The sequence below is a fragment of the Larus michahellis genome, chromosome 3 (assembly GCF_964199755.1).
Source record: "Larus michahellis chromosome 3, bLarMic1.1, whole genome shotgun sequence".
NCBI lineage: Eukaryota > Metazoa > Chordata > Aves > Charadriiformes > Laridae > Larus > Larus michahellis.
In genome coordinates, this window is record NC_133898.1 from 71,558,999 (window position 1) to 71,572,281 (window position 13,283).

Here is a 13,283-nt window from a genome sequence, read left to right on the forward strand (position 1 = left end):
TCTTTGCTCCTCAAAAGCAATGAGATCTTCAGTCGTAAGAAGACCGACCTGATGAAAATGCACAGCTAACTGACCTGACCTCAGCCCCATTCCTCGTTCTCGCTGCTGCTGCCACCATTCAGCGCAGTGGTAGTAGCGGTGAAAAGCATGGCAAATTTTGAGGGGATTTAACTTCCTCCTTCTCCCAACAGCTTCCTCTCCTTTGGCAACTCCTTTCAAATTCAGTAGAAGTGAAATGTGTGTGTAGGGGAGTTTGCAAGTTCGAATGTATTTTCTGGAGGCACAACTTCCCTTTCACTGTTCTGCTTTGCATGTGGTTGCAGAAGGGATATTAACTCCATAAAAGCTTTCTGGGATCTGATTTGGAATTGACTATACCTAAAAATTACAAGATATAATAGCAGAGCAATTTAGGTAAAATATCCTGTGGCTTAAAGCAGTGTAATTTCCCTTTCTAGTATGTTATTTCAGTAAAGCTCAAGAAATACTCATGTTCCTGTATTTAAGCTACACATTGTAATGTTTGAAAATCGTATGTCACGGTGTTCAGTAGACTTCTGTGTCTCTTAAACTACATGTTTTGATATTGATGACAGAAGTGAGCAGTAATGCAAACAGACAAATTATTGTAGCCCTTTAAGATGTATAAATCAGAAAGTTAGAATATTTATTAAGTATAGAAATAACTGGGGAAAAAAGGAATCCTTCTAAACCTGTCTCCTTGGCTGAAATAAACTAATGCAAGTGTAGGCCTTCAAACTTGTCCTGCATTCCTTTCTCCCAGGCAATATAATTATTCAGAAATCATTGCTTGTGGTTATTCATCTAATCTGTCACAGAAAGCCTGTAGTGAAGTAGCTTCCGCAGCCTCCCTAGGTAACTTGTCTCAGCGCTTTGTAACTCTCCCATTATTTGAAAGCTTTTTTTGTAATGAAAGAGAACTGAAGCCATCTGCAGCTGTATGAAGTCATTCCAGTTTAATAATAGCCTCCAAAAATCCTGTAACCTCCCTTCACCTGGAGGAAAGCAGGAGGAAAGGTAAAACAATAGTGTTGATGTTTCGCATCGACACAATTGTGTTGATGTTTCTACTAAATTTCCTGCCGTATTCTCAAAGAGAAGCTATGCTTTTGGTACCTTGACAGCTTCCCAGGCTGCTTCTACTGCTCTGTGAAACAGTGATAATTTTCTGGGCAGTTGCTATCTCCTTCCACCTCTCAAGATCCTTGATTAAAAAAAAAAAGTAAATATGCAGGTTTGTGTTGGTAAGAAAAATCTTTAGAACTTGATTATTTTTTCTTCTCAGCAAGTATGGAGTTATACAGTGCTTGAGTAAAATACAATTAAAAATCCAGAGTGCTAAACACTCATTGTTTATCTGAGTTAATAAAAATAATTCGTGGGTAGACCCGTATGTTTTTACACACAAATTATATCCATATATATACACCCATATATATATATATGAGTGTAGATTTTCTACACATTCTGAAATATTTTTTTCTATAGTAGATATCATCCTGTTCATGGAATGTGACAAATTTTTAGACTGGGTACCGCAGCATTGTAGAAAGGAGAAGATGGTTCAGATCCTTTCCCGTTTTGTTGTCTCTTCAAAGTGTCCTAATCTTGCTGTTGGGAATCTAAGCTGTAAACACAGATATTAATGTTAGACTGCCCTGCAAAAGGGATGGGGTGGTTCTGTAGGGGAGGCAACTGTGTAAGATTTTGCAAGAGGAAAGAATTTGGACTAAGTCAAAATGTCTCCTCCAGGTTCCCTTTCCGTATCTTTTCCAGTGAAAAGTATGGCTTCAGGTCAAAGAATACGTTTTCTTATTCTTTGCAACTCTGGAAAATTCTTATACCCACTTATCCTTTTTTGAAGAGGAGGGAATAGAGTTAATTACTACTTTTTTAATTACCTAGATTTCAGATCCCCTTAAACTTTGGCAAAAGGTTTTCTACTGAAACACACAGGTGTGCTTCTGCATGCTCTTGAATTGCAGGAGTGTGTGTTTTAATGCTGCACAGAGTCAAAGGAGTTTTCTACAACCATGCATTTGGTTTTTATAGGCATGCATATTTATTGTCCCTTTCTTAGGTCTGTGACGGAAGTGAACCCTCAACTGTGAGAACAAGTGAAAATAAGAGTGAAACACAAGATGGAACAAAAGGTAATGCCAAACAACTCTCTTCTTTTTGGTTTTTTGTTTGTTTTTTGTTCTTTTTTGTTTGTTTGTTTGTTTTGGTTTGTTTTTCCCTTTTGGTTTATAGGCTTTCAACTACACAAGGTACTACATAAGTTCCAGTAACTTTTCAGCAAAAGAAAATGAAATTCTTATGAGAAACCTGTTCTGGCCTGTGTTGCTGTAGTGTTGTAAAATTTTTAAGTGTGGCTGCAGATAGTGTCCTTTGTGCCGTCTGGGAAACCTTGTTTGTTACCAGTGATCATCTTATAATGGAGTCATCTGGGAGAAGTGTCCTCCCAGATGAGGAGGCATAGTTTATGCTTAGGTCTTTCCTGATCCTTAATTTATCCCTTCTGGTTTATCTCTGCTGTACAGTACAGGAAATGAAGCACTATACATAAGCTCATCAGTGCACACAAGAGAACAAAAACAAAAGGACTATAAACAAAGAAAGTGAGAAATGGCTATATATCTGTATCTATAAATCAAAGAAAAGCAGGGATGGAAGAACAAAAGCTGTTTACCCGTTTAAAGAAAATGGAAAAGAAGTAGCATTCTGTGTGTGTAGGACTGGGTGTGATTACACAAGAGGGGTGCCGTAGCCATGGAAGACCCCTCCCTCTCACAGCCAGTTAGGACAGAGGATGACAGAAGTCCTTAGCTGATTCCGTAGTTTCTGTTTTGAGAGTATGAATTTTGATGAGACTTTGACAAAGCTTTCTGCTGTTCTTCAGGTCCAGTAATAAAAGTTGGCTGCCCTGCATCATCTTCGGTTTCTTTGAAGTAGTGGTTGCACCGCGTCTGTTACGCCACCATACCCATCACTGTAGAGCTCAGGATATTAACTGGCAGCCATTTAAGCTTTACGATACTGCATTGCTGTTCTGCATTGTTTGTATGTTGGGGTTTTTTTCTTCTTCCAGGGGACTGGGTAGCACATAGGTGTTACACTGAACCCTATAGCCACTTAAATAGTCAGTCAGGCAGATCAAGTTCCCTACTGCAAGTTACTTATCTGTAATTAAGCCACCAAATAAACTTCTGTTCCAGTTCTAGCATACTAACCAGCAGTAGTCTGGAAAAATGGTTACTTTAGGATTAGACTCTAACAGCAACAGTCAATATGGGATGTGCATGGAAGTTGAAGTGACAGAGATGAATATAAACCAGCCCTGAATATCAACAAATCAGTGCGTTTCCAGAAGTGCTGTTAATCCTTCCCTCCCTCCCTCCCTCCCTCTCAGCAAACCTCACTCCAATAAGAGCAGTAAAAAATTGGGAGGACTGCCAGATTGCTGGTTCAGCACAAGGGAAGGAAGAGATGCCTGGTGCTTGTGTCAATAAACTGCACTGTAGGATTCAGAACTGGAAAATTACCAAGCAATTATTACAGAGTTTTTATCACATCTGGTTCTTTTTTTCCAGTGGCCCTGATGAACCCTTCAGAAATGGGAAGTTCTGAAAGGCAAATCCCATATGCTAGCTCTCCTCAGCACAGATTGCGATGTGGATGGCAAATGCAGCCTGCTTGCATCCTGATACACTTCTGCTCTTGTCAACATGCTAAAGTGGGCTTTACTCCCGAGATTGGAGCAGGAAGAAAAAAATCAGTTCAATTTGCAGTCAAACCATGCAAGTTCAGCGGTACTAAAAGCACCGCACCTGTTTCAGTGCTTTGCTGTGATCTTTCCTCCAGAATGATGAGCAAATTAGTGTTATACAAGCAGTGAATGAATTTAAGGCAAAAAGTAAACAATGCCTGGTATTTCAGAAATAAAAAATATTTATGAAATCGAAATCCAAAGACATTATTTTAAAATTGAAACCCCCTTTGACAGAGAAGTAGTACCAGTTTTAGCTGAGAAATATGGATATCATCTCGGACATTATGGAAAAAAATCAAAAGCTTAAATTGAGATGTCTTAAAACTGTTAGATTGAATGACTCTGTTTGGCCCTTCTCCAAAGGTGATGACTCTGTTCCTAGTTTGGTATTTGAAAGCTGCATTCCCAAGTTCTTCTGCCAGCCTGAAGATGGTAATGGTTTGCCCTTAGAGCATACATGGGCTGTGTGAGCCTGTGCTCACTCCTCCTTCCTTGCCAGTCTGATGCACCTTGTTCCTTGCCTAGTCAATGTAAGCAGATGCAGGGAATAAATGAAACCATTACATTTTTATTCTTTTCTGCCTGATCCTGCTCAAACAGAACAGTTTAATGGGTTCCTAAGATTTTTTGTTGGTAGATGAATATTTGAGTTCTTTTGGAAGGACCCTCATTACTGGCTTTAAGTGCTTCTTTGTTTCATGTAAGTACAGAATGTGTCTACATGAAACAAAAAGAAAATTCAGAGTCATGTATTAAGCTGTCAAAAGAAGTTATCATTTTAACAATCCATAACAGTCACTAAAGACCTGCAAAGCTAGCAATGCATTCAACAGCTAGGAAAGAAAAAGAAAAAAAAGTAATTCTCTTTGGATGCCTTTGAAAAGGAGTAAATAACCATGTTGGTTGAGACCTCTCAAGAAATACAAAGGAAAGAATAAAGCAGATGAAAAGCTAAATACTCATTAGCTTATATAGAGGAGCAGCAAAAGTCAGTTTACTGCAGGACTGCAGTTGTCCTTCTGAACACACAGGATTAGCTACAAGGGAAGAATGTTAGATAAAACTTCTGTATAAGGCAGCCTCAAAGCATAATGATCTGGCAAGTGGATGAAAGAATTGCATGAACTATGTGTAACACTAGGATAAAGAGCTGTAATGTTTGCTTCTTGATAGGGAGAAATATTGAAATGTGGTTGTATTTTTTAGTTAGAGAGGTTATTTCTGCTTTTCACTTTACATGATAAGTAAGTAATCTATGACCAGAGTGATAGAGTGTTAGTGAAAAGATTACAAAGCTTTTTATTTTCTATTTAAAATGATCTATGAATTATAGCATTTTAGACACCCTAAATTAGCCATTCTACATTTCCAAATATAAATTAAGATCTATCAGCATAGCTCCATCGAGGTATACTTTAGATTCTGTAGCAAAACTAGGAAATAGCAAGGCTGACGCTTCTGCTATTTCCATGTCCTATTAAAAAGAAACCCAAAATGTAACCCCCACCCCACTCCTGACAAATTCCCATCATTTTATCTGATCTTTAGATAGCACTGTGAACGAAGGAATGGGTACAGGACTAATGTAAAACACTGTTTCCATATCCTTATAGATGTTTATTTTATTTTTTTTTGTTATCACACTTCCATTTCTCTCATGAAATACTGCATGCAGTGGCAGGTTGGCAGAACACCAAAGCTGCATCCTCTTTCAGCTGCTTCCTAGTTAATGAGTGCACAACAATAGGAACAAGGCTATACGAGCAAGAAGAAACTCCCCACAACAGCAACATTTCCAGACCTTTAAAATGTGCACAGCATTACCAAGACATCTGCTTTACACAGCACCTTCCTATGGCCACAGGACTGAAATAGGAGCTACTGCTTTATTGTTTGCTAAGATCAGATCCCTCCCACGCTGGTAGGAAGTATGTAGGTCACATATAGGCCACATTAGCATGACAAAAGTCTTGGGGGGAACAGAGAACTGTTTCCCTTTAGTTCGGATGCGTTAAACAGTTTACGTGATGTATACAGATATACACGCAGGTAGGCTGAAGATCGAAGCCAAGGATGAATTTGACCTTGGATATGTTTGGTTACTGAGTCTCATATATCTCTTTAGCGAAAGGAGCAGCTCTAGTTTCAGGATCAACTTAATCTTTAGCGTATGCCCCGGACATCTTTCGGGGTCTATGGAAAGTGAGCAGAAGCCACTCTGGAAAAAGCAAGTGGTGAGAAAAACAGGCAACAGGCAAAATTTGGAAATGTTTTATCCTATTTCTCACAGCATTGCTTGGTTGTAAGTACAGTCAAAGTGTTAACTCAAATCTACCTTCTCTCTCCAGAAGTGTCTCAGCTCTAGATCAATTACATTGAACTGGGAGTGATTGCATAAAGTGTTGTGCCCTACCAGAGCGTGGCTGTGGTGGCTGCAGCCACTTCCCTGTCTATCACGTCCTCTGAGTTTGGCCCTGGCAGACTGAGGTCTTTTTCAGGACTCATTTGAAAGAATATCAGAGACTAGTCTTGTTCTGTGTATAGTCTTTCAATTAGACACAGATATGATTCAGAAAAATTTTCTAGTTGGTGTAATTTTTTTTAACTTGATGTTTCATATGTTGTTTGGGTTGCGTGCTTGCAGCTCAGCTCTTTTGCAGACAACTGAAAGTATGAGTGTAGAGCAGCACTTCCCTGATGCCTTCTCTCTTAATCAGCCCATCTGCAGCCTTTCCCCTGCTTCAAGGTCAAATGTTGCTGCAGCTGTAACTATTTTCTGGGAATTTTTTTCTGGCTTGACTTAGCATAGTTATTCCAGGCTACACAAAAATTTCCCACAGCAGTGTAAAGAAATTAATGTATTATGTTGCACAATATTCTTACACCAAAGTATATGCACTGCTCATGGTTCTTCTCCTCAGCTCACGTCCATTTCCATCACACTTTTCTTGCGGTTGTGGTATGTTAGCTTTGAACAGGCTGCAGCCTCCTGAGAGTAGGAGCCAGTGGCAGAATCATGGTCCTGCTGAAATGAGCAGGACTGATTTGTTTATATTTGCGCTGGTTTTAAGAAAGTCTGAATTCCATCACAAATACTTGCAAGGTATTTTTAATGTTTTGTAAGAGGAACCTAGTCATGGGTGTTAAGAAGTACATCACAAGAGAGATGGTGGAGAGATCAGAATCTTTCTCTGGCTAAATTGTCTTTGTTGCTTTGTATTAAATAGTGTTATTTACAACATAATTTTCCTCTTGCTTCTTTCATGATATATTTTAACTTCAGACTGAAAAGCAATGGTTGATTTACTATGAAATTAGACAACTTCTTTTTCTAAAAGCAGAACCGCGTCTCCCTTTTTTTCCTTCTGTTTTTTTTGTGGTTGTTTTGTTTTGTTTTGGTTTTGTTTTTTTTTTAAACAAAAAATGTTCTAAGTTAGTCTAGTTTTTGATTCCTTTAAGGAACAAAGAAAGAGAAATAAGGCCATTGGTGTGTACTTAGTCCTTCCCTGTATCATGGAAACACGTCCAAACAGTGTTTGAGGAATAGCCTCTTCAGACTGAGGTGAGGACAGGAGTGTTGGGAAAAGGACATGATCTGTGTACTCCCTGTTATTCCCAGATGTTAATGCTTTGGATCACAGAGGAAACATTCTCTTTTGCTTTTGAAATTTTAACAGCAGAAAGAATTGCTAATTTATTTGCAAGATGTTACAGTCTTTGAGGCTGGAGAGTGTTTGATGGCAAGAAACTTCTGATGCCAAAGCTGTTTGGCTCTGGAAGATTCTGGGAATCTGCTGTTTGTTTGAGGTGGTTTGCTTTATCTTTTCATAATGGATAAATAGGAGAGAACCCTATGCCTTGGCAGAATTGTTCAAGAAAAACTACAAAAGATGGACCCTTATAAGAAGCTACATTTTCAGCTGACATAAAAAAAATGCAGAAATGGGTGAATTTGCAACCAGAAAGTCCATCCCTTGCACAGCATTAACTTCTACTTGGTTTTAAACTTATTCTCATGCACTGAGTGATGCTCAATTGTGCTGCTGTTGGTTATGAGTATTTTTACATTGTTTTCAGGTCCAAATTTCAGTCTTGGAATGGACGAGCAGAAGACCCCAGCTGAAGACATGCCGTTTTCGGACACTGACATCAATTTAGAGATATCATTTTCAGAACAGGCAGCTAATCTCAAAGACAGCTCAATAGGCAAAATGTGCAAGGGTGGAGGGGGTGACACTCTTCTCCCGGTAAGTGTTTCCTATTTATTGTTCTCATTATTTGTTTTTACTAGTGGTACTGTTTGGATGATATTTATCTGATAGTGTGTTAATTAAATTCAGAAGAACATTGTTGGATCCAGTTTCATGGAGACAGATCTTCTCAAGACAACTCGTTTTTGGGAATAGTATTCTCAATAACATGGAAGCAAGTACTTTTATGTCTGTTTATGTCATTGTCTGTCTGGGAAAATGCACTTTATGTCTAAGCAATAACGGACTGGTAATAGTAATCTGGAATAGTGGCTTGATGGTAGTTGTACACAAATTGTGTCCTTGCTTCATTTGTTTACAGCCCCTTTTCCTGTATCTGAGATGAGATGCCTTGCCTGCGTAACAAAAATCTCTGCTGCCATTTAAAAAGGGTTGGTAGATGCCTGTAGAAACCTTGTTTTCCAATGCAGGTAGATGAGGCATGAGAATGAAGAACAGAATGATCTATAATCTGACTTCTATGGAAGTCTAAAGTCAAATGGCAGGAAATTACGGGTTTGTGCTCAGTTTTACACTCCAACTCTTAATTAAAAAAGGCTCATTCTGAATGAATCCAAGTAAATACAAAAGAAGATCCTCCAATGCATTTTTTTGTTGATCCTCAAGCATCTCTTTGGGGATCTCTTTCTACCTAACAGTTCATGAACATGCAGTTTAGCGTGACCTGTAAACTAATGACTGGTGTGAAAAACATTTTTTTTTCCTAGCAGTGTATACAAACGTGTCTGAGTAAACATAGTGTCTGAAGTAATAATGTTTCACAGTTCTTCAAACACTTAATTTAGATAAGGACACATGCAGTTCTTCAAATAGCAATCACCCCCTGTATCCTAGTTTAAACATTATAAACCAGACACTAATGGATATTTAGAAATGGATTCTAAAGTGTTTGAGTCATGTTTCTCTAATGCAGCCTGTAAGAAGGAGACAATAGCTATACTCTAATTTACTTCTGTATATATGCATAATACATACATTAGCTAAACTTTCAGTTAGGCTTATTAAAGATTACTTAAAGATATGGCTATGGAATTTCTCCTTCAATGATGAAAAGAATGGCAAAATGATAGGAAAAGGAAGTGAGTTACCTATTTAAATCTACAATTTTTATTTGTTGCACCTTTGCCATTGGCAGTTATTTTTAAAAATAGATGTTTGTGCAAGTCAATGAAACCTCAAGGCAGGAAACTGACTATTTATCTTCAATTTATAAATTATGTTTATGTTTTGGTTTGTGCCCTTTTTGTCATGTGCCATAACCACCAATTCATCTGCCATAAATAAGGACCCCCCTTCCCTAAGAAGGGAAACCCTTTATTATTATAGTATGGCAGCCAAATATGTTATTTTATGTGCATAAGTGCAGGGGGATTTGTATCCCAGTTGTACATGCATAGGATTGTTCACGGACAGCCATTTCCACCACTATAAACTGCAAAAGGATGCAGAAGGTGGCGGTGTCGGGGGTGGGAGGTGGTTACAAGCAGGACAAAGCCAGACTCTTGTTGGAGGTGCATAGTGAAAGGACAAGAGGCAATGGGCACAAGTTACTACAGGGGAAATTATGTTTTGCAAAGTAAAAAAAGTCCCCATGAGAGCATTAAGCACTGAGTGCCCACAGAGGTTATTTGGAGTTCTCAGAATTCAGTTGGGCAACACAACAACCAACCCGATCAGGCTTTGAACTTAGCCTTGCTTTGAGCCTGCAGTTGAATTAGATGACCTCCAGAAGTCACTAGAAACCTAAATCCTCTGATGATTTTAATATCATCTGCTTTTTAACCTATTTGGGGTGTTCTGTGATTTAGTCAGTAACAGCAGGCTTCACGATGAAAGGTTGTGCTCTGAAGGAAGCACAGCCTTCGAGCTAAATCATTTGTTATGACTTGGATTATTCACTCTGCTGCAAATCTCTGCTTTTAGAATTTCAGGCTGCCGAAGGACAAAACAGGTACCACAAAGATTGGTGATCTGGCCCCTCAGGACATGAAGAAAGTCTATTCTTTAGCACTGATTGAATTAACTGCGCTCTATGACATACTTGGGACAGAATTCAAGCAGCAAAAAGCTGTAAAAATAAAAACCAAAGGTGAGTTGGTGTTTCATATTCTGAACCAAATGGGTCTGGTTTAATCCAGTAAAACAAATGTATCCAGTTCTTTATGATTTTCCATCAGAAAACTTATATTAGTATATAGATAGTAACATAGGTCCTGAGCGGTATTTAATTATACATCTTAAACTCAGGGCACACTTTAAGCAAGTACATGCACATAATCACTCCAGCTACAGGACTGTGCTCTTTGTTTAAAGTTAAAACTCAGGTCAGTCACTGAGCAGATACACCAAGGAGTGAAGAAGGGGAAACTATCTTAGCAGTGTGCTGTGCAGGAAGAATTGCTTCACAGAAACTTGTATGTGCTGATATATTTCCTGGGACGGCATGTGGTATGTGCTGTTTGCGCGTATTCTTTTCCTGCTTTCCTGAAGGTAGGTACTGTGCTGCTCTTATGGTTGGACTCAATGATCTTAAAGGTCTTTTCTAACCCAAATAATTCTATGATTCTGTGATTCTACCTGACTTTTTTGCTTACGTTGCCCGTGACTGGAAATGCTGGGAGCATGTGTCACCTGTTTTCCTCTTCTGTGTGGTACAAACTTTCCTGTATCACATGGATGATTTCTATGTCATATGTATGCATGCTTGCCCATCCAGTATTTACTCAGGACATAATTAAATGTTTGTGTGGAATGGCATCATATTAAGTGGAAGATCTGGGCTGTTGCAGAGGGTGTCGAGATAGATGTAACAGGTCATTTTGCTCTGCAAGCCCTTGGAGCATATGTATAATCACAGTGCTTTTCTTGGCAACATAGGACACGTGGAAACCAATTTCAAGATGCTAGAAGTTTTCAGTGCTCTGTGTGTTTTCTCTGTTTCTGCTTTCTGCTAAGTTCTTTACAAAAGCTTGAAATGTGTTGCCAGTTAATAACAAGCCTGCTTTGACCAAAACCCTGTTGTCAAGGTTCAGTGAATGTGACAGCTCACTTTAAATAATTGAAAGCAACAGAGAGGGTTGAGAGATATACAACAAGGTACAATAGATTCTTCAGAATGTATTCTTCACTTTACAGTAGTAGAAAATAACTTTTTAAGTGCAAAAGGCATACACAAAAACATCTCTGAGACCTTGATCCCTTAAATGCATTTTCTTCTTGCAGAAGTGCTTGTGCTTTCACTAATAAACAGAGACAAAGCACTTTCTTCTCTTGTATTTTGGGTCTTGGTTTTAATTAATTCTTCTTACCAAATTTTTAATTGAATTTCACTCATAGCATTATCTGAATGACAGGCATTCATGAAAAACTTTGAATTGATTTAAAACTTTCTTAAAAGTTAAAAAAGATGAACTAGACTCATAGAAATGTGTACAAAATAGACAACGACATGTCACCCTTTCTGCCAAACAAATCTGCTTTTCCATGTAATGCCTTCAGTGCCTTGTTGCTCTGCCTGACCCTCACCTCTTCACTCCTGAGGTGTTGTTTGGCCAATTAATTCATACAACTGTGGATCTATTGGCTGTTCCTCTTTGTGCTTGAGTAGGTAAAGATGATGAAAACATAATGCTGGGGAATGCTGTGCTGTGCCCAGCCCTGCCTTTCTCTTGACCTCCTACAGTTCGTTTCTCCAACATCATCTCAGTAGAAACTTTTATTATTGACAAGATCTTCGAGATGATAAAACTATGGGGTATGGATATTGGCCTACGTATTTTATAGGCAGACTTTTAGTGCTGGTAGAGATACAAGAACTCCCTGATTTGGCACCAAAACTGATATTTCTTTGACACGTATCCCCCTTTGACATTCCCTTGAGGACTGACATCGTTTTAGTAATTACAGCTGTTCTCTGCTCAATATTGGCATGGCATCATACAAAGCAGGAGTTTTTAGCTACATGTAGTGTTATATGCTGTTTCAGAAAAAATGCACATACAGCAATTATCAGTACTTCAGATGGAGAAGTTCTATGACAGCCACATTTGGGTTAGTCGTTACTTAGTATACCTCTCTTTTAGTCGTCATTCACTTCTAATCAGCTGGGCCATAAACACATGGGAGTCCCATTTACTTGAAGACTAAGGCTAGTTTTGCATCAGGGCTAGATTAACTGAGACTAGATTCTATTTTTTTTTTTAATTTGCATTGTCTTGGCACTATTTTGAAGGCTATTTTCTAACCAAGACTTAACTGTACTTTTGCTTTTATTTAAAAAAAGAAAAGAAAAGCAAAAGACCATTGACAAGATGGTGATCTTGCTATCCTGATGGTGTTGTACAACACAAAGCACAGGGGTTGAAAAGCTCTTCTTTCAAAACCCTGATAAGAGTGTTCAGAATAACTCTGGGTGGTAATTACATCTGTCTTATTTTAGTAGCCAAATTTCTGGATATTTCACTCATGCCATTTGCATCTTAACAATCACAACTTGCATTGAGCGATGAAGATCTGCATTTCAGGGTCATCATCACACCCATTGTGCAAACCGGAACCACGCAGATGGTTCATTTATGCAGTTTGCTTCACTGTACTGCAGAATATGTGGATGGTAATTTGATGTCTAAACAGAAGACTCCTGATTTATGGTCGAAGGAAGAGATGAATGAATCCTTTTAGCCAGAATGCTTTGTGTAATAACTTGATTGATGAAGACATTCAAACACTTTGAACGAAAGGTCGATAGCTCTGAATGTATTGAATAAGGTTATCGCTTCAAAAATGTGATTTTATGCCATTATCACATGTACTGGAACAGATGTGGATAATATCTCAGTTTCTTTTGCTTTATTCTTCAGACTCTGGCTTGTTTGGTGTGCCACTGTCAGTTTTACTGGAACAGGATCAGAAGAAGGTGCCAGGAACCAAGATCCCACTGATTTTTCAAAAGGTAAATAGGCACGATCAAGTCAAATTGTTACATACCTGCAAATGACAAACAAATAACATTTTATGCTGGATTTGTTTGCTTCTTGTAGCACAGTTTTCAGTATATTACTCTAATCAATCAAAGTTATTGTAACTTTTATTTGCAGATTTACTTACTAATTCAGTAAATGGGATACTTTGCTTTGTATCAGGCATATTTTGAGTTAAAGGAATAAACTTCAGTTTTTGTTACAACTGGTCTCCATGATTTAGGCAAGTTTACTTGTGAA

General features: G+C 38.4%; 1 protein-coding gene across 7 annotated transcripts in view; it reads left to right on the forward strand.

Annotated features, from left to right (window-relative positions):
• The window catches only part of ARHGAP18 (Rho GTPase activating protein 18), a 104,062-nt gene that overhangs the window by 59,468 nt on the left and 31,311 nt on the right, over positions 1-13,283 (forward strand). For all 7 annotated transcript variants that reach the window (XM_074580751.1, XM_074580746.1, XM_074580752.1 and 4 more), the window contains 4 exons: positions 2,102-2,174; positions 7,871-8,040; positions 9,988-10,153; positions 12,924-13,015. In XM_074580751.1, the coding sequence (XP_074436852.1) occupies positions 2,102-2,174; positions 7,871-8,040; positions 9,988-10,153; positions 12,924-13,015 (501 nt within the window). The remainder of the gene's footprint in view (positions 1-2,101; positions 2,175-7,870; positions 8,041-9,987; positions 10,154-12,923; positions 13,016-13,283) is intronic.